The 26,681-nt window shown below is 42.3% G+C and overlaps 1 protein-coding gene across 5 annotated transcripts; it reads left to right on the top strand.

Annotated features, from left to right (window-relative positions):
- The first annotated feature begins 10,964 nt into the window (after positions 1-10,964).
- Positions 10,965-25,378, top strand: LOC132861849 (carbohydrate sulfotransferase 3-like). Of its 5 annotated transcripts, XM_060893451.1 has the most exons (6): positions 10,965-11,210; positions 15,108-15,178; positions 20,189-20,353; positions 20,835-20,893; positions 21,093-21,239; positions 21,715-25,378. In XM_060893451.1, exons 5-6 carry the CDS (start codon positions 21,160-21,162, stop codon positions 22,928-22,930), a joined length of 1,296 nt encoding a protein of 431 aa, XP_060749434.1. In that variant the 5' UTR covers positions 10,965-11,210; positions 15,108-15,178; positions 20,189-20,353; positions 20,835-20,893; positions 21,093-21,159; the 3' UTR covers positions 22,931-25,378. The 5 variants fall into 5 exon arrangements, with proteins under 5 accessions (XP_060749434.1, XP_060749428.1, XP_060749444.1 ...); XM_060893445.1 differs by lacking the exon at positions 20,835-20,893; XM_060893461.1 differs by lacking the exons at positions 20,189-20,353; positions 20,835-20,893.
- Positions 25,379-26,681: the final 1,303 nt, after the last annotated feature.

Below are 26,681 nucleotides of genomic sequence, written 5' to 3'. Positions count from 1 at the left end.
ATCATCTTCACTGAACTGAATTTTAGGTGTGGCGGATTCGGGGGTTCCAGGAGGTGTGAATTGGGTTTTTTCAAACCTGCAATAGAACTCGTTCAGGTCGTCTGCCAGTTGTTGATTCACCACAGTGCAGGGGGAAGGTGTCGTGTAGTTGGTGATGGCTTTCAGACCTTTTTACACTGACTCAGCCATCAAGCTCACGGGGTTCTCCGTGCACCGCTCGGACAGGACGAAAGCTCACAGGGAAAAGCAGAGGTGGGGGACTTTGTTTCTTTATCAACAACTCATGGTGTGATGAAAGGAACCTACACTCTATTAAATCCTTCTGCTCCCCTGATCTGGAATTTCATATGCTTCTGTGTCGACCATTCTGGCTGCCGAGGGAATTTACAGCAGTCATAATCACAGCTGTTTACATTCCTCCTCAATCCAACACAGACCAGGCACTCAAGGAACTGTATGGGAATATAAAAAGTGAGCAGGAAACCGTGTACCCAGATGCAGCGTTTATTGTTATGGGGGACATTAATAAAGCCAATTTCAGAACAGTAGCTCCCAAATATTTCCAACACATCAACATCAACACGTGTGGTGACCGTGTACTGGACCACTGCTACTCACCCTTCCGGGACGCCTACAAATCTCTCCTCCGCCCACCTTTCGGCAAATCCTATCACTCGTCCATTCTGCTCTTGCCTGCTTATAGGCAGAAACTGAGTCGGGAAGCACCCGCCCTCAAGACAATCCAATGCTGGTCGGACCAATCAGACGCTATGCTACAAGACTTGATCACGTGGACTGGGACATGTTCCAGGCAGCGTCTTTTGACAACATAGAGGCGTACTCAGAAACTGTAACGTGTTTCATCAGGAAGTGAGTAGAAGATGTAGTGCCAACAAAAACAATCCTCATCTTCCCAACAAAAAAACGTGGATTAATAGCGATGTTCGAGCAGCCTTGTCAGCGGTCATCCGCTTTTAAATCTGGGAACCCTGATGATCGTAAACAAGCCAGTTACGATCTCAGGAAATCCATTAAAGCCACAAACAGACAATATAAAAATAAAGTTGAAGAACAATTCAACACCAACAATGCAAGAAGCATGTGGCAGGGCATCAATAACATCTCAGACTTTAAAGGGAATAAACCTGTTATTGTGAACATTGCTGCCTCTCTACTTTTATGCTCGTTTCAAGGCTCACAACACCGCCCACACAGAGAGCACTCCCACAGCTGCTGCAGAAGATGTGAGTGCACTCTCCGTCTCTGTTGCAGATGTAACCCGATCCTTCCGAAAGGGTAAACATCCGCAAGGCTGCGGGTCCTGATGGTATCCCAGGCCGTGTGCTCCGAACATGCGCATCCCAACTAGCCGGAGTTTTCACAGATATTTTCAACCTCTCCCTCTGTCTGTCTGTGGTTCCATCGTGCTTTAAAAAAATCCACCATTGTGCCCATACCTATGAAAAACAAAATCACTTGCCTAAATGACAGGAGGCCAGTTGCTAAGTTTCATCTGCGCGGGGTCTTTAGACACTTCGACTTTATAATTGACTTTATTCACTTGTTTAATTACCTTAGCAGGTCCTTGCCACTTAGGCGCTAACTTTGTCATGAATGCATCTCCTGCTCGAGACAACGGATGAGTACGAACCCAGACAAGATTTCCCTCTTCAAAAGTCTCCTGTCTTCTCTTCTGGTTATAGTACTTCCCTTGTCACTTCTGGGCTTTTGTGACCTCTCCACCGCCCATACCACTGCAAGACATTCCTTCTCTGATACGGAGTATGATTTCTCCGCTCTATGAAGCAATCTTGAAGCTTGTGCTACGACACATTCACCTTGGTCCGATTCTTGAGTAAGAACAGCACCCAGACCAATGTTGCTTGCATCTGTCTGTACTTTAAATGGTCTGCTAGGGTCTGGTGGAATGAGAACTGGGGCTTTTGTAAAGCATGCTTCAGCCTCTCAAAAGCATTGTGGCATTCTTCAGTCCAATTCTACGTTGCATCCTTCCATGTGAGAGCATGTAAAGGCGTGGAAAGCTCAGAAAAACCAGAAATAAAACGATGGTACCATCCAGCAAGGCCAAGGAACCACTGAACCTCCTTTAAGTTCCATGGAATAGGAAAGTTCTTCACACAGAAATGTACACTTCCATCTTTCTTTGGCACTAAGACAACTGGGGCTGCCCATGGTGAAGTAGATGGTTGTATTATGCCTTTGCTCAGAATCATTTCAACTTCATAATCAATGAACATTTGTTTGTGTATTGGCACAGGATAGTGTTAATTTCGTCACCTATTTTTAATTTAGTCTTAGTCTTAGTCTTGTGCCAAATGTCCTTGTTAGGTTTAGTCATATTTAGTCATTCACATATCTTTTTTTGTTATTCAAGTTTTAGTCGACTAAAAGTCTTTTAATTTTAGTCTAGTTTTAGTCAAAAATTGTAGTCTTTTTTAAAATAACACATTATTACTGAGATTATTACTGATAAACATTTAAGTAAAAAAAGTGTTTCACATATCTCAAACATTGGTTAAATGTCATAATTACCTGACAAAATACACTTGTTGAATGATTTTTGTTGAATGCAAATGTTAAACGTGTCTGGTTTTCAGTTTCTGATTTAGGAGACACATTCACAAATGATTATCCTGTTCTAAAGAGTATTTTATTTTAACCAACACAATTCAAAAGCTGGGGCCCAACAGACTCCGACTGACAACTTAAGTTACAAAGGTTTTTAAAACTGTTTTGGTTGCCATGTGTCTCATGTTTCTGTTCAAATCAGAAATAAAATAAATATACTCAGAAAAACTGAAAAGAATAGGCCTACTTTACTGTGGGCCTAAAATACAACCTATTTACAGTCCGTGAATCACAAAAGTATCAGTGAGAAGTTGAGAACACTCGTTTAAACAGTGCATACACTCGAACTTGACTGCACATCACATTTTTTACTTTATTGATACTGCTTTTAATCGTAATGTAAAGACCGGTCATCGGGACATAAGCTGTCATGTACAATAAAAGAGCCTGCGCAGCGACAGGAAATATAATTTCTAATATAATAAATAATATAATAAGCCTGCCTAGACGGTGGACTTGTGCTCAGAATTTTTTTTTTGAGCTACGTGTGGACAAATTCTTTCTACGCACACACTAAGCACGAAGCCGCTGTAATGAGGTGTCGTAAGACTGAGGATCCATTTGCAGCGTTTTTTAATGAATGCACACACAAAGTCAAACAGGCAGAGTCAGAGCCGGCAAACATGGAAATCAGAGGGCAGACAGAAATCGGCAACGGTAAACAGGCAGAAGGTATGGACAGGCAGCAAACAATCAGACAGGTCAATAAACAGAAACAGAATCGGAATAGGAGAATCGGAAACACAGAAATGCTCAGAATGACTGTAGGAACAAGTCAAGACTTCGCAATGAGGTCAAGTTCAAGTTCGTCTCTTATATTGTGGGAATTTGGCGACAGCTGGCGGTGTAATTAGTTTTGGTGCGGGGGTCTGGGAACTGTAGTCCGGAAGTGACTAATACTCCGGTGACGCCTCTCTGAGTTGACGTTCAGGTGTCTGTGGTGTGCTGTCCATAACAGAGCCCCCTCCTGCGAGCGGCTCAAGACGCGAGGGCGCTTGCGGCGCTGGGGTCATCCTCATGAGCGGGGAGCTGGCTTGTCAGGATGCCGCCAATGGACTTCGGCGGCGATCAAGGGGTCCAGGATGTCCCCCGCTTTCACCCACAAGCGTTCCTCCGGACCGAATCCCTCCCACTCGACCAGATACTCCAGGTGCCCCCTCCGGCGTCTGGAGTCAAGCAGCTTGCTGACTTGGTACACCTCAATTAGCAGTGGCAGCGGCTCGGTTGGACCGGTGCTGTTCTCAGGGCTTCCTCTCGGCTCATCGGCGGGTTTCAGCAGTGAGACATGAAAGGTTGGTGAGATGCGGTAGGATGGGGGCAGCGCGAGGTGGTACGAGACTGGGTTGATCTGCTTGACTATTCGAAATGGTCACACGAACCTGGGGCTGCCCAGACGCGGGAGGTGAACTGAGGCCCCTGTCCGAAATGATGTCTTTGGGCAGACCGTAGAAGCGGAAAACCCAATTACACAGCGCTTCTGCCATCTCGAAGACTGTAGGGAGCTTGGCTAGCGGGAGTAGGCGGCAGGCCTTCGAGAAACGGTCGATGATGGTTAGAATGACAGTATGGTTATTAGATTGGGGTAGGTCTGTGATGAAATCCAAGGTGATATGGGACCAGGGTCGTTGTGGCACGGGCAGAGGTTGTAACAGGCCCGTGGGGCATTGGGGAGAGGTTTTCGAGGTGTGGCACACTGCACAGCTTCGAACGAACTCGTGCGTGTCTGAAGCTAGCGACAGCCACCAGAACTGTTTCTGGACCAGGTGGGTTGTGCTTGTGATGCCGGGGTGGCCAGAGGCAGGGCTGGTGTGCAGGAGTTCCAGGAGTGGGTTGCGCAGGTTCTCGGGTACATATGTCTTGGCCGGTGGACATTCGATAGGCAGTGGCGTTTGTGCGTTGACCTGGGAGATTTCGATCAGGACATCCCACTGGATGGGAGCGAGGATACGAGTCTCGGAGATGATGGGCTCGGGGGGCGTGGTCTGGTCCATCTCTCGGTACACACGTGACAGGGTGTCGGCTTTGGTGTTCTTGCTTCTTGGTCTGTAGGTCACCGTGAACTGAAAGCGAGTAAAAAACATGGCCCACCAAGCCTGGCGTGGATTCATGCGTTTGGCGGTGCAGATACATGAGGTTGCGGTGGTCTGTGAGGACGATGAATGGGTGCTGCGCGCCTTCCAGCCAGTGCCGCCTGTTGTGAAAAATCCTTGAACCCAAGAATGCCTTAAAAGTAGTGATATGCCTTAAGAGAATTATGATTGGAGTCATAAGACACATGGGAATACACCCCAGATGTTGTAATAATTTTAAGGTAATATATAACTAGAGAATATATTAACCACACTTGTGTCAGAGGGTGGATAAAAGAGGAAATGTTTATTATAGTAACTTAGTAAACAGGAGAAGAAGGAATGTAAACAGGGGATCCAGAGCCAGAATCGGAGGGAGAAGAAGGAATGTAAACAGGGGATCCAGGGCCAGAATCGGAGGAAGAAGCCAAGGCGGGAGAGAGAGGAGGAATATAGGCATAAGGAAGCAATGAGGGAGGAGGAGGAGATACAGGAGTAGAAAACTCAGGGCAGCAAGGCTCAGCATGAGGACAGCCATCAGTTTGAGTTCTCTGGTCAACAAGGTCAGACAAAGGAGTTTGGGTGGAGTTCGGGTGCGAGTCATGGGTTTCTTCACAATAACGTACTGAGCTCATGGGTGATATGAAGCAGCTGGAAGTGGCGATAGCCTGCAATGACGTCAGCAGGAACTGGCCTTGGGTAGGGGGAAGGACGAGAGATCCAGATGGTGTGACCAGGACGAATTGGCTGACCCTGAGGCGAAGGATCTAAGGGGAGAAAAGGGGAGTAACTTAGTAGAGATAGACGAACTGAAGCTTGAGATATGCGTAAGCAAGCCCAGCCTTTGAAAAGACAGGCTGAGATCATAATAAATTCAGGCGTTTAGCAGGCTTGAGGAGTCATCAAAGAACTCCATTTGTACACAAGCAACATTATAGCAGCAACAGCTTAGCAATAGTAACAATATAAGATAACGAATAAGTAAGAGCTTTTAACATAACTTTTGACATAAACCAGACTCCGCGTATAAAGTGGCGGTAGAAGTTAGCGAATCCTAAGAAGCGTTGTAGCTCTTTGATGGTTCGTGGCCGGGGCCATTGTACTACCGCCTGCACTTTTGTGTCATCCATGGCGACTTTGATATAGCGCGATGTGGTGGTAATTCAGTGGCCTTGGTCTTGCTGAACGCCTCGCTGAGGCTCCTCCCCTCGTCTCGGCAGTCGAGCTCGTCTCGGAGGTCCGGATTAAAGCCCTTGCGGTATAGCAGTCTCAGGGGCGTTCCTCCCAGCCTGTCTCGGCGGCGAGAGTGCAGAAGGCCAGCACGTATTCGGCCACGGTGCGATCGCCCTGGGAGATGGCCAATAAGCGCTCCTCCGCGCTTTCTCCCATAGCGGAGTGGTCAAAGACCGTGCAAAACTGCGCGAGGAAACTCTCAAAGGTGGGGAAGCATTTTCTCTCCACACTGTGGTGGTCCAGTCCAGCGCCTTGCCGGTGAGTAGCGAGCAGACGAAGGCTACGCAGCTGGCCTCGGTCGGGTACAAGGCTGGTTGCTGTGCCACGAAGAGTGAGCATTGCATGAGAAAGCCCCTGCACTTCCCGGGATCCCTGTTAAACTTCTCCGGAAAGGCTAGTCGGGGGCTGGTGGTTGCAGGAGCGTGGTACGTGGCAGCTGGAGGAGTCATCGCTGACGGCTAAGGTCTCAATGCTCCGGTGGCTCCTTGCAGGCTTTGCAACGCCGCGGCAAGCTCTTGGGTGAGCGCGGTGAGCCGCGTCAGCTGTTGGTGGTTGCCGTCGAGCTGCTGGGCTTGGCCGGTGAGCTGGTTTGCAAGCTGGAGGACAGATGCTGGATCTTCTGGTGGCAAAGTCTCCTGTAATGAGGCATCGTAAGACTGAGAATCCATTTGCAGCGTTTTTTAATGAATGCACACACAAAGTCAAACAGGCAGGGTCAGAGCTGGCAAACACAGAAATCAGAGGGCAGACAGAAATCGGCAACGGTAAACAGGCAGAAGGTCGGGACATGCAGCAAACAATCAGACAGGTCAATAAACGGAAACATAATCGGAATAGGAGAATCGGAAACACAGAAACGCTCAGAATGACTGTAGGAACAAGTCGAGACTTCGCAGTGAGGTCAAGTTCAAGTTCGTCTCTTATAGTGTGGGAAATTGGCGATAGCTGGTGGCATAATTAGTTCTAGTGCGGGGGTCTGGGAACTGTAGTCCGGAAGTGACTAATACTCCGGTGATGCCTCTCTGCGTTGACGTTCAGGTGTGTGTGGTGCGCTGTCCGTAACAGCCACGAACTCGTTCTGAATATTTTAAAGGCGTAACAGCTGATGAAAAAGCAGAGACAATTGTAGATGAAAATGAAGAGAGATTTTATCTTAGTTTTTATTTTATACAAAACATTTTCATCTCGTCTTTTTTCGTCAATGATAATGCATGTTAGTTTAGTCTTAGTCAGCGTTTTTGGACAGTGGTGCAGTCTTGTCATCGTCTCGTCTTAAGCATGTAAAAAAAAAGGTTGTTGACGAACATATTTCGTCTCGTCTCATTTGACAAAATTAACACTAGCACAGGATATGGTCTTTTGCACACTGGGATGGAATCACTTGTGAATATCTGATGCTTGATAATGGACGTTTGTCCTAGTTCATCTGTACATACAGTAGGCCAGTTCAATAAAAGACAGTACAGGTGTCTGAGAATACAATAACCATCATTAAGAATCAATGATGGTTATTGTATTCTCAGACACCTGTATTGTTGACAGCGTACAATGACTGTTAATGCTGGTAGGTCGAAGATAGCAAGAGAATGATTGTGGTGATTCCTCTTGTCTGGCAAATGAATAAGACGAACTGTTGAAGTCGAGCTTTAAACCAGTTGACATAAGGAAATCAAGTCTGAGAATGAGTGGAAATGATAAGTCTTGATTCCTCATGATAAATAACCTCACCGGGTATGTGGTTTCTTGTAATGTACATTCCCATCTCACTTCTCCTAATGATCGTTGTATTTGTCCATTGACAAGAGCAAACAAGAGTCATTTTCTAGATTTCCAAGTCTCAGCATCTTCCTTCCATTTTCTCCACAAAGAATCTTGGATTAGGGAATACGAACTACTGGTGTCTATAAGAGCATCACAAGTATGTTTCTGCACCACTATAGGAAAGGGTAAACATCCGCAAGGCTGCGGGTCCTGTTGGCATCCCAGGCCGTGTGCTTCGAGTATGCGCATCCCAACTAGCCGGTGTTTTTACAGACATTATCAACCTCTCCCTTTGTCTGTCTGTGGTTCCATTGTGCTTTAAAAAATCCACCATTGTGCCATACCTAAGAAAAACAAAATCACATGCCTAAATGACTGGAGGCCAGTTGCTCTCACAACCATCTTCAGCAAGTGTTTTAAGAGTCTCATCAGAGATTACATATGCTCTGTGCTGCCTGCCTCACTGGACCCGCTGCAATTTGCATATCGTTGCAACCGTTCCACAGATCGCCTTCACCCTACACACGGCTCTCTCCCACCTGGAAAATAAGAACACCTATGTGAGAATGCTGCTTGTGGACTACAGCTCAGCAATTAACACCATAGTGCCTGCCACACTTGTTGCGAAGCCCCAGACTCTGGGACTAAACAGATCTCTGTGCAGCTGGATTCTGGACTTCCTGACGGGCAGAAGTCAGGTGGTAAGAATGGGCAGCAACACTTCATCCCCGCTCACCCTCAACACTGGTGCTCCTCAGGGCTGTGTCCTCAGCCCACTCCTGTACTCCCTGTACACACATGACTGTGCAGCCAAACACAGCTCCAACGTCATCGTCAAATTCGTGGACGACACAACGGTGATAGGCCTGATCACCGACAACGATGAGACGGCCTACAGAGAAGAGGCAGACAGAGCAGAGAACACAAACCCATCACCATCGACAAGACACCTGTGGAGCGGGTGAGCAGCTTTAAGTTTCTCTGCGTTAACATCAGCGGGGATCTCACCTGGGCCACACACACTGACGCAGTGCTGAAGAAGGCAAATCAACGTCTCTTCTTCCTGAGACGGCTGAGGAAGTTTGGAATGAGTCCCAGCATCCTCAGAACATTCTACACCTGCACTATAGAGAGCATCCTGATGGGCTGCATCACTGCCTGGTTTGGAAACAGCACCGCTGGCAACTGTAAAGCTCTGAAAAGGGTTGTTCGAACTGCAAGAAACATTGTTGGAGGTGAGCTTCCCTCCCTCCAGGACATCTACACCAGGCGGTGTATAAGGAAAGCCCAGAGGATCATCAATGACTCCAGCCACCCGTCCCACAGACTGCTCTCTCTGCTTCCCTCAGGAAAACACCGCACTAGCAGAATGAGGGAAAGCTATTTCCCTCAGGTTATCAGACTAATTAACAGTCAAAACTAATACACCCCACAGCATACTCCCATAATATGGTATGCCACACACTGCACTTTAACTTCAACAGTTCAACACAGGACTATACACACACACTGCATTTATAAATACTGGACTATACACACTGCACATCCATGACTCTTCTGTACCTGTACAATATGTTGCACCTTATATTGTTATATAGGTGTTATATATATTATATATATTACACATATACTGTATATTCATTCATTCATTCATCTTCTACTGCTTATCCGAACTACCTCGGGTCACGGGGGGCCTGTGCCTGTGCCTATCTCAGGCGTCATTGGGCATTAAGGCAGGATACACCCTGGACGGAGTGCCAACCCATCGCAGGGCACACACACACACACACACTCTCATTCACTCACGCAATCACACACTAGGGACAAAAATAAAAGTGTATATATAAAAGTACATATAGCATATAATGTGTAGTGCTACTGTAAGTATGCCCAATAGTACACTGTGTGTACTGACTATATGTATGAGCATATTGCACATTTTCACCTGTTGATTCATTATCTGTTTGTTAATTGTACATATTGTACATACATATTGTACTGACTATATGTACTGTATGAGCAAATTGCACATTTTCACCTGTCAATTCATTATCTGTATAATTATTTCTGCAATTTCTGGAGTTCACTCTTAAGAATTTCACTCACCAAGGCACATGTGCTGTGGTGATGTGACAATAAAAGTGACTTGACTTGATTTGACAGTGTTTTAAACTCATGGTATCATAAGTATGTAACCCAGTGAGCCAGCATTAATGTATTCAATGTTAGAGATTTAAGCACTTATGTACGTTGCTCTGGATAAAGGCGTCTGCCAAATGCTGTAAATGTAAATGTAAAATGTAATGTAATATTAAAGAAAGACTACATTTTTGATGATGATGGTGATGATGAAGATGATGGTGATGGTGATGATGCTGCTGCTGCTGGTGATGATGATGATGATGATGGTGATGATGATGATGATGATGATGATGATGATGATGAAGATGGTAATGATGATGATAGTGATGATGAAGATGATGATGGTGATGAAGATGATGATGTTGGTGCTGGTGGTGATGATGATGATGATGGTGATGATGATGATGATGATGATGATAATGATTATGGTGATGATGATGGTGATGATGAAGAAGGTGATGATGATGATGATGATGATGATGATGATGATGATGATGATGATGATGATGATAATCTACAAATATAGTTGAAGAGCACTTAACCTAGTTAGATTTGCACATTGCACACAGTCCTGTATTTATATTTAATAACATTTGAGTTATATCCTGATATTCACCCTACATGATAAACGTATTAGAGCATTTTTACTCAAATCGAGTCTTTTTTTAGACTCCCTCACATATCTGAGGTTAATGTTGAAGTTTTAGATCATTTTGGTCCACATGTTGCTGTATTTGAGTCTTTATTAACCTCAGTAATAAGTAGATTATAGGGCCATGTTCCCTGTTGCCTAGCAACACTGTTTCATTTCACATTGAAATTAAAAGGTTTATAATATCCGCTTTCACACTGAATTCACTTCACCTATAGATGGTTTATATTAAACATGTGAACACAGTGTAATCATTGTAAATTAACGAATCGGAGCTAAAAAAAAAACAAACAAATCGGTCATAAACATTAACAGGCTCTGGATCAGTGGGCGGGGCCACAAGCGCACGTGTTAGACGCCTCCTCCTTACTGTAGTAGTCTGTACCACGTGAGCCAGCGCTGGTCTTTAAATCAAAGGTCCGCGGGAGCGCGCATTTATTGTCGAGCCGCAGCCGCGGAGTTCGTGCACAGGAACGCGCCTGGAATTTACTCGCATTTCATCGCGTCTGTTTTAAACGGAGCGGATTTATTGTGGACACACACACACACACACACACACACACACGGGATGAGTTGATGTAAACACGTGTGATGCTCACACTGTTCACACAATTGGGGAAAAGCTGTTAGGAATATAAACACATTGCAGCGTGGAGTGTGAGCAGGACATCATCTTCATCATCATCATCAGCACAGCACACATGGTAATCATCTGTTATTTATCCCTTATCTTTATTTATGTTGTTTAGGCTTTAATTAATCACTTAACGCTTTATTCCAGCTTATTGATTATAAACTCACACAACTGACACTGTGTCTCTGTGACCGAGCGAAGTTTAGATCTTTACACCACATTCAGCTGTACACCAGATCCTGCAGCACAAAACTCTTCTCCTTTATTTCCATAGAAGAAGCTAAACGTTTAAACTCCCGACAGGTTCGAGGTACTGAGAAGAACACGGTGATTGTACTGCACACGTCCACAGAACAAAGGGTTCTTCAGATCAGAGACATGCCTTAGATCCTGATGAGGTTCTCCTTCTTGTAGAGATTTACATGAAGCTTGAGGAGTTCCAGCAGAAGGACGACCGGTGGCAGATAGTTGAATTTTGTCCAGCATGTAGAAGTTATCACTACATTATTATTAAATAAAAGGTTCCTCAAGATTCCAGTGGGATCTTCACTTCGTTGTATTGATACACAAAGAAACACGAACGCAGAACCGTAGCTACACAACCGAAGAACCTTTACAGTTTTTTTTTAGTGAAGCTGATTGTTATGTAATAAATAGTTATAACAGATCTTTTAATTAAGCTTGTTAAGTGTCTCTGAGCAAAAACAGCTCAACATCATAAGTGTTTCTAGTGCAGCTTTATTTGGACAGGATTATCTGGAAATACAGACTGATTTTCTACTGTATTTGTTGTTCCCACATTTCTTTTGTGGTATGTTTGTTTATGGAGGCAGTGCAGAAAGAGAAGGTGATGATCATCATGGCTCCACACTCACAGCTAAACTTGTTTATCTCCAGTGCAGCGTCTCAGTGGAACGAATTCCATTAAACCCCCATCTCTCCCCCTCACATTCTCTTTCTTCTCTCTCTCTCTCTCTCTCTCTCTCTCTCTCTTTTCTCTCCGTCTCCCTGCCCCCAGTGTCACTTTATTTCCTCTCACACTCACTGGCTTCATTGTGAACCCCTTTGGAAAGGTTAATTTGTGTCGTTTACCCCAGGGGGAGCGTTTCGCATTGCAGATGTTCACCACTGAAGTGAGATTGAAGGCTTAAAGAACCTAACCAGGGTCATGAATTTAAAAACATGAGAGCCGACAGCGTTCTCTGCAGAATCGCAGCGCTGCAATGTGCACAACCTCACATCTGTAATATTTACACACTTCCTGTTTCAAATACTTGTAGGTCCTCTAAATATTTCAGTATTTCTATTCATGAAACAGTAAACTGTATTAGCAGGACGGGTCAGATTAGCACACCGTTAACCACTTGATTGGTTCAGGGAACATTGCATTGCTATTCAGGGCTCTTTAATGTTTCATTGGTTTTTAAAGGTTTTAAAAAACCTTCAAAAAGATATAAACCCTATCAAGAGAAACTCTGTACCATAGATTCTATACATACTGTGTTTTATATTATTGTATATTGTATAAACTCTTTAATGTATCACTAAATACAGCTAGATTGATGAATAAAAATCAATTTATTGGAATCTGAAAGTGACGTGAAATACGGCTAAGTACGGTGACCCATACTCAGAATTCGTTCTCTGCGTTTAACCCATCCAAAGTGCACACACACACACACACGCACACAGCAGTGAACACACACACACACCGTGAACACACACCCGGAGCAGTGGGCAGCCATTTATGCTGCGGCGCCCGGGGAGCAGTTGGGGGGTTCGGTGCCTTGCTCAAGGGCACCTCAGTCGTGGTATTGCTGGCCCGAGACTCGAACCCACAACCTTAGGGTTAGGAGTCAAACTCTCTAACCATTAGGCCACGACTTCCCCATAACTGAGTGCAGACCCCTAGTGAGTCATGAGTGAGCGAGGAACCATAAGAGGAACCAAGACAGTTACATTAGGAAAAGAGCGTGTGAGACTGTTGGACTATTTAGAAAGGGATTGTTTTTTACAGGTGTTCTACACACAACTCCTTTTAATACACACTGGGGGCGTGGCCAAGCACACAGAGCTTGATCATTATAGTGTCACTTCTCTGACTTCGTCAATATTTGGTTTGGTGAGCAGAAGAGAGAAGAGAGAGAGCTTTCTGGATCATTTTCATACTGAAGAAAATACGCTACACATTTTTTTTATAACACCCACATGAACTGTGACCTTTCCTTAAGTGTGTGATTTGTTAAAAAAAAAAAAAAGAAATTGAAATGATGGACTTGGACTGAAATACCAGAGAAACTCCATCTGTTCCATATTCTGTAGCGTATTTTCATACACAGGGAACCTGGCGTCTATACCAGGGGACTCAGGGCACAAGGCAGGGGTCACACCGGACAGGGGGCAACTCATCACATGGCACAATTACACTCACATGCCAATCAACAACGCATGTCTTTGGATTGTGGGAGGAATCTGAAGTACTGGAGGAAACCCTCCAAAGTACAGGGTGGAGACGGAAATCGAAGCCCAACCTTGGAAGTGAAGCAAGACTTCTAACTGCTTAGTCACTGTGCCAGATGGTGCTTTGGGTTCTTAGATTGTTTTTTCCCTAAAGACATTGCTACATACAGATCGAAAGAGCGAGAGAGATACAGACAGAGTGAAAGGGAGAGAGAGAGGTACAGACAGAGTGAAAGGGAGAGAGAGAGAGAGAGAGATACAGACAGAGTAAGAGAGAGAGAGAGAGGGAGATACAGACAGAGTGAAAGGGAGAGAGAGAGAGAGATACAGAGAGAGTGAAAGGGAGAGAGAGAGAGAGAGAGATACAGACAGAGTAAGAGAGAGAGAGAGAGATACAGACAGAGTGAAAGGGGGAGAGAGAGAGAGATACAGACAGAGTGAAAGGGAGAGAGAGAAAGAGATACAGACAGAGTGAGAGAGAGCGAGAGAGATAGAGATACAGAGAGAGAGCGAGAGAGAGAGAGAGAGTGGATTTTGTGTAATAGTGTTAAATGACAGGACAGCAGGTCAGTTGTTAAGTCTGCGGGTCTCTAACGACCCACATTACAACACTTCCACTCAAACAAACGCTGTGTGATGACTCCGAATCCTGAACGAGAATCCAGTTCTGCACGCACAATAATAAAGTAAACACAATGTAAATGCTGATCATCAGTCCACAATCATTAGATACTAACTAAATCAGAGAAAAAAAGGTCTTTATCTCAGCTTTCAGCCTGAGTTCTATCTCCAGACCTCACACACAACCTGCAGGCTGTATATTCACAAGCCGTTAGCGTGCTGTGTAATCATCACACACACACACACACACTCACACAGCCTCGTAAACACTGCTGTGTGAGAATTTACACAAAAGAGCTGGAGGAATAAAAGAAGCCAAGAGTCATAAAGGCTTCAGATGTTTGACTCAAATTACTACAGGAAGAAAGAAGAGATCTCGGGAAACCAGTATGGTTTTATTTATTTCTTTTGATAAATCACTACATTCACATTATTTGCAATTTTGAATAAGGATGTAAGCTCCGCCCACTTCGCATAACTTATACTTCATCTGAAACCTTGTACACAATGTATATTTCAGTAGTGCAGTGCATTTACACTAATGCACTCGTTTCTATGGCAACAGTTCATACATCAGGACAAGTACAGCAGACGAAGATCTATCTATCTATCTATCTATCTATCTATCTATCTATCTATCTATCTATCTATCTATCTATCTATCTATCTATCTTCAGCACATATGAATCAACACCCACAAAGACACACTTCAGAGATGTTAATGTTTCATAGGAGATCAGACACTGATTTATTAATAAATAGTTGGCTTCGGGTGTGTGTGTGTTTGTGTGTGTTTGTGTTTGTGTGTGTGTAAATTGCTATCATGCAACAGTGTCAAATATTATTGTCATGTCTTAGAAAATATGTCTTTATGTTCAACCAACAGGAAGTCAGGGTCCTGGATAAACTGAGATAGACGATTTGACTTGAATACAGAACACCACATCTGGAGAAAACGTGAGTAAATATACTAGCTAGTTTCTATGCTAGTTTCCAAGCTAGCTGTGTATTAGCGTGTGTGTATGAATGTGTATGTTTGTGACACAAATCAACTGAGGCTTTATATGTTTTGGTCATTTGTAATCACACACCAATAGTCCTTCAGGATGTTAGTATATAGTATAGAATCTCCACGAGTAACGTAATATATGTAAATAATCCTCAGCAATAAATGGATAACGGTATAGTTTGTTCTTTGTGTTAAACCTATTCAAGTAATAATCAAAAATAAATAAATAAATAAACCTCCAGTAATTCTGTTCAGCAAAATGATTCACTGATTCATTCCATTGTCCAGAACTCTTTGGCAGACAACAAACATCTTGTATGTAAAATAACTGTTAATCACTGGTAATTGTGTTAATTATAATACGCGTGCACGTTCATGTTTAGAGAAATTCTTTTTACACTCAGCTCCATACACATAATTACAGCTCTGATCAATTACAGCTCTGATTACCTTAGAGACTCAAGTGATTCACTGCACAAAAGTGAAGCTAATTTTTTGCTTACAACTGTAAGATTCTCAGATTTAAAACTGACTTAATCATCTTGGTCTTGACCATAACAATTTACTGATTCAGCTAACATGCTGGAGGAAGGAGATGCCATCATGGGCAAAATATTCACTGATTCAAACACTGATTCACCAGTGAAACTGGAATGAATCGTTATCATGACTGAATGATTCACTCATTGCAAACACTGACTCCCAAATAAGAAAGTACAGAATCTCTGTCATGAGCAAAAGATTCATTCAGGATTAAAATGAGTCCGTGGATGGAGGAAGAGAAAATTTTAGACATGTGCATATGATTCACAGATTCAAACACTCATCCAGTGAATCTTGGACACGGTGGAACTCACATTAGTCACTGACTTAAAATTGTCTCTTTGACTGAAAGAGGTGCGAATCTCAGTCAGGTCTGAATAATTCACTCATTTCTAACACTCACTGTCTAACAAGAATGTAGCAAGAAGCAAAGCAGACAAGAGCAAATCTCAGTTATGATTGAAATGATTCACTGAGTCACTGAGGGAGTGTGGAGAGAGTCTCGGTCAAAACCTAATGATTCATTGATTCATTTACTGAGTCACTGAAAGAGAGTGGAAATAATCAACATAATGACTTAAAAGATTCACTGATTCATTTACTAAAGAAGAGAGGAATGAATCTCGGTCAAGATTCGAATGATTCGTTGATTTAAACACTGGAATGAATAGGAGAGAATCTTCTATATTCGATTCCCTGATTCAGTATATGACAGAACAATTCAATCATTCAAACCTTAAGCTACTGAATGAGAAAAGGAGCAAATGATATAAATTTCTCAGAGGAAATTTCTCAGACCAGGTTTATTTGTGTTTCTTTGATTTACTGTGTTTATGGTGAGGTTTTAGGGTTAAACGCATGATTCTAAAGAAAGATACGTACAGCCTTGCCAGGTTGGGACGCCCATGTGAGTTATTTTTAAATGCCATTTGTCTGGAAAGAAACGGCCCTGAGGTTCGTAGGTATAATTAAGAACTTACAGTCAGGTTGGTTGGTGGTGGACTGGGCGAGGGTTTCAGAATAACTTGGTTTTAAATTGAAATCCTGGAAGTTTCTACATTTAGTTATAGAATATATAGAATAATCTGTAGTGACAGATAGCAGGACCTGTCTAATTCAACACTATTATAGAATGGATGGACTGTATAGACAAAATGGAGCTAAAGTTGGAAATCTAATAGTTACCTAATTTTCAGCTATTATGACACTTTTTGTGCTAGCATTAGCTTCATTGTTTCCTGTGCAACATCTCCATCACACAGGAAGCAGAAAAAACAGACTGTCTTATTAGTTATAATTAGCTATATTAGTCATCCGTTTATATACGAATTGCAGAATCTGAAACACGTTAATCATTTATAAAAAGTCTGAACATAGCATTGTGTATTTTTTTTTTTATTTCGTTCTGTCCTCAATAAGCTGTTTCACATAACACACGTTTACACACTGTATAGACCACAAGACACAATAATAACAGTGAGAAGTTTCCACACACTTCATTCATAACCCTGTGTGCTGTTTCCTGGCGGATCAGTGACCGTCTTTATGTTATGTGAAAGTTCTTCAAGAGTCACGAGAAAGTTCTTCTGAGCCGTTAAAGTACACGCTGTTCTTCAGAAAAATCCTCCAGATCCTCCCTTTTCCAGCATCTTCTGCATATATGATGATGAGATCCATCTTTTCACCCCGAGGACAGCTGAGAGACTCGAACACAACTGTCACACAAGCCGCAGACCTTCAGTGACGTGCAAGAAGGAAAGACGACGCGTGAAGAGCCGAGGGGGTGTAAACTTTTGAGCAGGCAGAGTAAAATGTTATTATTTAGTCAGTGTCTTATGGAGCTTATTGAGGAAAGGACTAATTAAAAAACAAATGCAGTGTAAAGTTATGAGCTTAACTTTAGCTTCGTTTTAGGTAACTAGAAATATATAAACGTATCGTGACATTTTTTAACAAATTATGAAATATAATTGTTGGGGGGGCACGGTGGCTTAGCGGTTAGCACGTTCGCCTCACACATCCAGGGTTGGGGGTTCGATTCCCGCCTCCGCCTTGTGTGTGTGGAGTTTGCATGTTCTCCCCGTGCCTTGGGGGTTTCCTCCGGGTACTCCGGTTTCCTCCCCCGGTCCAAAGACATGCATGGTAGGTTGATTGGCATCTCTGGAAAATTGTCCATAGTGTCTGAGTTTGTGAGTGAATGAGAGTGTGCGTGTGTGCCCTGTGATGGGTTGGCACTCCGTCCAGGGTGTATCCTGCCTTGATGCCCGATGACGCCTGAGATAGGCACAGGCTCCCCGTGACCCGAGGTAGTTCGGATAAGCGGTAGAAGATGAATGAATGAATGAATGAATATAACTGTTGTGGTTTTGATGTCAATGAAACTTCAGGATGTGCTATTATAGGAAAACAATCAACTTCCTATTACACTCAGTATTAATTCATAAGTCACTTGATATATAGAGGAAGTGATGTCACTGAGTTTCTTTTCTAACTGTAAGACGTCAAGCGTCGCTTTCCTCGAATCGTTTCAAAGTCCTTACGAGATCTGCAATAGATACGTTTTTTTTAGACTGCAGGACGACAGAATTTTCCTCACAGCGTCTTTATGGTGTATTTTTGCTCCTGGCTCTGAGGAACAAGGCTTGGACCAGAAGCCCCGGTCTGTTTGACCCAGGTGCTGTTTGGCATGAGCTGATTCCTGTCAGGAAAGAAAGAAAAGTCAAAGCCCTGCTGTGTAAAGTTCTCATCTCACTGCGAGAGTACACAAACCTGCAGCGGAAATTTCCACAGGAACTTCTCAAACAGAGCACACACACACACACACACACACACACACACACACACTGCATGAAATGAGCTCAATCACCTTTCCACTGCTCTGAAAATGTTTTATTTAGTAATGAACATGTCATATTAATATAATCTTATTTGTGTAAGCAGAACATTGTAATGGAGACAAAATCTACTTTCTCCCTTCAGCTTGCACTGATTCTCTAAGAGAAAATAATGAAACAAATCTTTATCTAGCACATTTCATACTTTAACATGTAGCTCAGAGTGTCGTGTCTACTGCAGTGTAGCTTCTGCCATAGAAATAGTGTCACTGTCCTGTCAGAAAGTCAAGCTCCGCCCCCCCACTCTTATCTCTACGAGCATGGTTGGTCTCCTTCTGTCTCAACATCAGCCCCGACATCCTGTTTTTCTGCAGATGAAAAGCTTCTACACAACATCATGCTACCTCCAGCGTGCTCTCAGTCTCAGTCGTTCCATTATGATCCTTGTTTATAATTTAACCTCACCGCCTTGGGCTTACTGACACATCCCTCTACACAGACACTGTCCTTTTATATTCATAACATTATCATTAGCTTTTTTTTTGGTGTTGTTTAGTCACCACAATGCTCCTCTGATGCTTTTATTTTAATTAAAACTAAAAGTCTCTGGATAATTTTAACCAGTTTGTTTAGATCTGTTCCATCAGTTAATGTTAGAGTCGTGATTATTACCTCACACACTGACTATGTAACCAGACCCCAAACTCTCAAGCGTTGTACTCGAACCCTTGACCCCCTCGGTCAGACCCTGTTACCATGGAGACGCTGACGTTGTGTTCCTTTGGGGAAATGAATCACTCCACAATCAAATGTTTGAAATGCTGACTCGACGTGACCGATTCCTTCTGCCGAGACGTGAAGTTTAAATACAGAGCGTGTCGAGGATATTTTACATCTTTATCCCGATTCACGTTTATTTTGTAAAATGTTCAGTCTAAACGGCTGCATGTCAAATTGCATAGTGCTTAAATAACTATTTTAAATATTTATTAATATATTTAAAGTTCCAATTCATATATAATACACACAATTCATATTATTAAATTGATTCATTTCATATTTATGAAATTACATTTTCATGTTTATACAACTGAGGGTTAAGGGCCTCGCTCAGGGGCCCAACAACTGCAGCTTGGTGAACATGGGATCAAACTCGAACCTTCCGATTGGTAGCCCAGCACCTTAAACACTAAGCTACCCCAGGAGACCTCTTGCACCAATTTCTATCTGTAACAATTTGTGGGATTTGAACCTGTGTCCCTGTGGTCAGAGTCCAATATCGTAACCATTACACTAGATACGCATGTAGTAGATAAAAATCTTTAAGTCTAAAAATATCAATAGAAGGTTTGTACAGTAACAATAGAGTGTTGTCCGTTTTAACGTGGTTTATATATGTACATATGTTAAAATTATCTATGAAACTTTTACAATATTCCCAAGGATGAGACAAATCAATCGATCTGTAAGGTATTTGTATAATGATATAAAAAGACGTTGGAGGAAACATGTTGATGATGATGATAAGATGCTCTGGGCTAACAGGAAGTCTCCAGTAACTCAAATAATTACTCATTACAGCCGTGTTGAGCAGAAAAGCATCTCAGCCGCACAACACATCAAACCTTGAGGTGGATGAGGTCCAACAAGTACCTCAGACCACATCAGGTTCCTCACCTGCAGGAACAGGAACCTGAGACATCATCATGAACACAGACTCACCCTCACTGGACAGATTCAGACCAGGTGATCTGACACAACATCCATGTCACGTGTACAGTCTCAGAGATCAGACCTTTTCTTCAGTCTGATGTTTGATGTGAACAGAAACTGAAGCTCTTGACCTGAATCTGTAAGAGTTTATACACTGAGCTGCTGCTACAGGATTAGAGTCTGATTAGAGAACTGCAGGAATGTGTAGGTGTTCCTAATAAAGTGGACAGTGTGTGGAGTAAAAGTGCTAAAATATCACAGATGCTTGGTGTAGGTGTTATGAAATTGCTTGTGTGCTTATGGAAATGTGTGTGTGTGTGTGTGTGTGTTCATTATTCTGCTTGGATTTTATTCTGCTTGTTGCTGGTGTCTGTCAGACGGATAATATGCATCACTTCCTGTGAACTCAGGTTAACAGTTTGGTTGAATCCGTCGACAGTTGTGTAACGGTACGCTGTTCTCTGTGTGTGTGTGTGTGTGTGTGTGTGTGTGTGTGTGTGTGTGTGTGAGAAAGAGACAGAGACATTAAAGCAGGATGAAAGCAGCTGTCTGTCATCACAACAGGAAAAACAGGTGGCTTGTGTCTGTCTCACTTCTTTAACAAGTTGACGCGTGTTTGGTTTCCTCTCGCCAATCTCTTTCCCACCCCCTGCACACACACACACACACACACACACAAAAAAAAAGATAGTGATTCTGGACTAACCTTCAAAGTGAAAGCTAATCCTAATAAAGTCGCGTGTGTGTGTGTGTGTGTGTGTGTGTTTTCTAGAAATAAACAGTGTGTGTGTGAGACAGCTGAAAGGACTGGTGCAATCTGAACATAATCAGACACAATAATGAAGATTAAATACACCATTTCCTTGGTGTTCATCGTGGCTGTGGTCATCATCGAGAAGGAGAACAACATCATCTCCAAGTAAGAGCCTTAAATCATGTTTAATCAAGAATCTAAAGCACATATGAGTAAATTCTGGCGATTACATTTTGGATCGGATTTCAATCGGATGAATCAGATGAATCTATTATTCAGGATGAACAGATCTTGTGTGTTGAACAGATGAGAAGACAGAGAGGACAAGAAGGTCCTATTTTTTATCAGAAATGTTCACTAGGCATCTTGTTAAGACTAGAGCCCTTGAGCTATCGGATGTTCTATTCCCATTCCAGATTTTTTTCACACTAGATATAAACAGGTTTTTAAACAGTATTCATATAACAATAAGTTTTCCCCCTAGCAAAGCATTTGATAAATGAGTCTCAGTAAATTATAATATTTGATCTTTATCAGGAAACAACATATTTCTTAACGCTGTAAACTTTGCCTGAGGTTGTTGATGATAGATACAGTGACTCCGACATACTGACTGTTTTTATTGTTTTTGTTTTGTAAGGGTCTCGGACAAGCTCTCTCTGAAGCAGACGCCTCAGACTCCACTCCAGATCAGCGGATATTCTTTGGCGTCTCTCCGAAAAAATGGCTCCGGCGTCCCGGTCCTGTCTAAGCCCGACTTCTCATCCTATTTGGAACTAAAATGGCATCTGGAGAACATCTCTGAACCCAGCAAAGGTGGAAAACACATACTCCTATTGGCCACGACACGTACAGGCTCCTCGTTTGTGGGCGAATTTTTTAACCAGCACGGCTCTAACATGTTCTACCTGTTTGAGCCTCTTTGGCATGTGGAGCGCATGCTAACTCTAGAGGGTGGAGGGACCAATGGTACGGTTTTGACGCACGCTTATCGTGACATTCTTCGTCAACTTTTCTTATGTGACTTCACTATGCTGGAGACCTTCATCGAGCCACCACCAAAGGATCATGTAACAAAAGGACTGTTTCGTCGTGAGTCCAGCCAGTCCTTGTGCACTGATCCTGTCTGCACGCCATTTGTGAAGAAGGGTTACGAGCCTTACCATTGCCGTAACCGGCGTTGTGGTCCATTAAACCTCACGCTAGCTTCCCAGTCCTGCCTGGAGAAGGAGCACCATGCCATAAAGTCTGTACGAATACGCCAACTAGAGACGCTCCAATCATTAGCAGAAGATCCACGACTGGATTTGAAGGTTATTCAGCTGGTCCGGGATCCTAGAGCCATGTTAGCGTCCCGCATGGTGGCATTCTCGAACAAATACGAGCATTGGAAGAGGTGGACCATGGACAGAGACATCCCTGAGGATGACAATGAAGTGAGGAAGCTCAAAGGGAACTGTGAGAACATCCGCATGTCCGCCGAAGTGGGTCTCAAACAGCCTCCGTGGTTGCGTGGACGCTACATGCTGGTGCGTTACGAGGACATTGCCATGTTTCCTATGCTTAAAGCAGCTGAGATGTACCGCTTTACCGGCATCCCGTTCACCACCCAGGTGAAGGAATGGATCTTGAGGAACACACAAGCATCTGATAAGGCTAGCGGAGTGTACTCCACCCAGAAAAACTCATCCCAGCAGGTGGAGAAGTGGAGGTTCAGCATGCCGTTTAAGCTCGTGCAAATGGTTCAGAAAATTTGTGGCCCCACTATGGATTTGTTTGGGTACACGTTCGCAGAAAGTGAAGAAATGCTAACAGACAAATCCATCAGTTTGGTTGAAGAAAGGACTTTCTTATGACCAAAAGAACTTTATAGAAAAGTTTTTTTTTCATTTTATTTATTATTGAGATCTGTCCAAAAACAAGGACATGAGCTTAAAGATCAAAAGCACAGCAAGAAAACCGTATCACATACATCTCAAACCTCATGGAGGCATGAGGAGAGTTTTATTTGATAGAAATGTACAACATTTTACTGTCATGTAGCATAGGGCATTGTTTTTAATCAATTACAAATATATCAGTTCTACCTTTAAGCTAGTTCAGGTTTCAACTCTGTTACAAATGCAAAAACAGGCTTTCATCCCAAAGATGAATAGTAAGACTAGGAGCTTCAATGAAACAGCACTCATTACCAAAAATCAACCAAACATCCTAAGTCTGATGTTGCCGTGTACATGTTGACACGGCCTGCTGATAGTAGAGCTGCTGAACCTTTTCAGATGGAATGCTAATACAAACATTTCATTAATGTAACCAGGAATGTTATCTAGCTCAGTAAATAGCTAAGGTAACAAGTTTGTTAGTTAAAGCTGTCATTTACTGATAGACTGGTGGATAACAGGTTCACAAATTAGCTAGCATACAGTTATAGCAGATTTAAATATCTGATTTTTTTTAGCTATGTTGCTAAATCATCTTGTTCACTGACTAAATGGATGAGATGGATTTTTCAACAAAGTAGCTGAATGTTCTTGTACATGCTAGGTCAATGGACAACGCGTTTGGTTTGTGCTTGCGGCTGCCAGGTAAAAAAGAAACCGTATTTATTTTTCTATTTTCTGTCCACTTTCAGCTTGCTACGTGTCTGTATTTGGAGAGAATTTGCATTTGGCTTATTTGTAATGTGTGTGTGTGTGTGTGTGTGTGTGTGTGTGTGTTTATACCGTGTGTGTTGGTGACATTCCTTCTGCAGCTGGTTTGCAGAAATGTGTGACTTCAACGCCAGAGGTTTTGGCAACAGACGACTTTCTGTCAACACTTATAATTGATGTTAATATGTGAAAACCTTAGTGTCCAAACCCGGCTGTGTTCCAATTCTGTTTTACACATATGCCATATCGACTTCATCGGTCCGAAATGTGTAGCCATTTGTAGGAAAAAGGGAACAGTGTGTCGGCCAGCTAGCTAAATTAGTCTCGTACAATAAAGCAGTCTGACTGTGTAACTAGTTACTATGCTAACTAACTAGCACAATGTTAACTTTTAGTTACAGACAGAACTGAAGTCCTAACAGAACCTAAAAAATGCTAATTAGGTGATCCAGTAATTAACTATGATTCTCCATCTGTATGTTTTGTATGCCTGATTTGCCAGCTTTATTGCTATACATCTAGTGCACTACCTAGGGTAGTAAATGTGCTTACATACTAGCATGTTAACTAGCTAGCAGGTCATAAGCTGTCAATTAAAGATGAGGGGTGAATCAGTGAAACCTGTTAATTGGATTATTATGGCTACAAGTGCTTAAATAGCTGACCTATAGCTATATATAGCTAGTTATCTGGTTAATCGTATGGTTTACCAATTAGTTTCATTTGTTAACTAGCTAAACAGTTTCACTAGTTCACCTTACATACAGGTCCTTTAAATAGCTGATTTGCTGGCCGTATTTGTTATCATCTGGTTCACAAACTAACTATGGTATAAGCTTGTTTACTAACAAGCTAGCATGCTTACTAGCTAGATAGCACATTTTAGGCTGACCAACAGCTGTAAATTAGAGATTAATTAATATTAGAATAATTAGCAACATTCCCCAATTGGCTAATATACTCTAGTTACAGGTTAAAGGTTTAAGCAGCTGGTATGCTAGCTATTATGCTAATTATCTGTTCAGGTTATGTGCAAAATAGTTTTTTTTTATGTACATTGCTTGGTAAAAGCTATTTTTCTACTTAGCCAGCACAATAAAATTATTTTGCCTTTCCATCAGTTTTTAAGTAGAAACTAATGATGCTAATTAGCTGGATCACTAATTAGCTAGCATAAAAGCATATTGGTGCAGCTAATAAATACCTGCATTATTAACCAGCAGATTAACAGATGGAGGACCTGGAATATTGAAGAATGCTAATTATCTGGTAGCTCATTTGCTAGCCATCATCAAAGTCAACATTAGTATGTTATAACAGTATTGGAACACAGCCGTGATGGTTTTATTTAATGGTAAAAAAATAAAAACATGCTGTTTCACAGTCATCTTATTTAAACAGTGTCTTGCATCAAATGGTGACTTTTCAGATTTATAAATTGTTTTTGTAGTTTATTTATTTGCAATTTTAGAAAATATATAAAGCAAAACACTAAAATCTGATCTACGGTGTCCATCTCTTCTTATAACCACCAAAGCTAACATGGCTAACATGACAGATTTTTTTTGTCACATTCGTATTGTTCATAATTTCTAATGCTTGCTAATGCTTACTAGCTGCTAAATGCTAGAATAGCATTAGGCAGTGACAGTTATGAATATTAATAGGTATGAGTAAAATTCATAATTTTATTTATGAACGTCATGAAATTTTATATGTTTCTGATTTTCACTACTAGCATGAGTATGAAAGCTAACATGCTACACTGAAAGCATTTTATAGTCACATTCATATATGTTCAAACATTATGCTTACGTTAAATGACTAACTATAATCTGATATGATTCTTTCTGTCAATCAATAAGTATGCAAAACTGTCACTGCTAATGGCTAACTAAGCTAACCTGTGAGCATGTCTGTGAGGATCATTCATTCATGATCACTGCTAACATAGCTAACATGACAGAATTATTAAGAGGAACATTGTTATTTATGAACGATAATGGTAATGCTAGTTAGCTAACTTAATATATGTGACAGGATCTTAACAGCTCAACAGTTTATAATCTTAACTGCTATTGATAGAAAGTTAGCTTAAAGGGAGCTAAAAAGACTGAGACGAGTGGATATGTATTTGACTGGGTGTGTATTTGACTGAGACAAGTGGATATGTATTTGACTGAGACAGATGGGTCTGTCTCAGTCAAATACACACCCATCTGTCTCAGTCAAATACACACCCATCTGTCTCAGTCAAATACATATCCACTTGTCTCAGTCAAATACACACCCATCTGTCTCAGTCAAATACACACCCATCTGTCTCAGTCAAATACATATCCACTTGTCTCAGTCAAATACACACCCATCTGTCTCAGTCAAATACATATCCACTTGTCTCAGTCAAATACACACCCATCTGTCTCAGTCAAATACGCACCCATCTGTCTCAGTCAAATACATATCCACTTGTCTCAGTCAAATACACACCCATCTGTCTCAGTCAAATACATATCCACTTGTCTCAGTCAAATACACACCCATCTGTCTCAGTCAAATACGCACCCACCCATCTCAGTCAAATATACACCCACCCGTCTCAGTCATATACACAGCCACCCGTCTCAGTCAAATACACATCCACCCGTCTCAGTCATATACACACCCACCCGTCTCAGTCATATACACACCCACCCGTCTCAGTCATATACGCACCCACCCATCTCAGTCAAATACACATCCACCTGTCTCAGTCAAATACACACCCACCCATCTCAGTCAAATACACACCCACCCGTCTCAGTCAAATACACATCCACCCGTCTCAGTCATATACACAGCCACCCGTCTCAGTCAAAAACACACCCACCCTTCTCAGTCAAATGCACACCCATTTCAAGCCATGACCATCTGTCTCAGTCCATGCTCTTTGGTCTTACCTGCTATGTAATATGAC

Source organism: Tachysurus vachellii, chromosome 2 (genome assembly GCF_030014155.1).
Source record: "Tachysurus vachellii isolate PV-2020 chromosome 2, HZAU_Pvac_v1, whole genome shotgun sequence".
Taxonomy (NCBI): Eukaryota; Metazoa; Chordata; class Actinopteri; order Siluriformes; family Bagridae; genus Tachysurus; species Tachysurus vachellii.
This window is presented reverse-complemented; position numbering and strand designations above follow the sequence as displayed.

Excerpts from the sequence above, each read along its gene's own strand:
- LOC132861849 (XM_060893480.1), top strand. The coding sequence starts at position 21,160 with ATGAAGATTAAATACACCATTTCCTTGGTGTTCATCGTGGCTGTGGTC. Across the intron at positions 21,240-21,714 it reads GAGAACAACATCATCTCCAA|GGTCTCGGACAAGCTCTCTC; the intron begins GTAAGAGCCTTA and ends TTGTTTTGTAAG.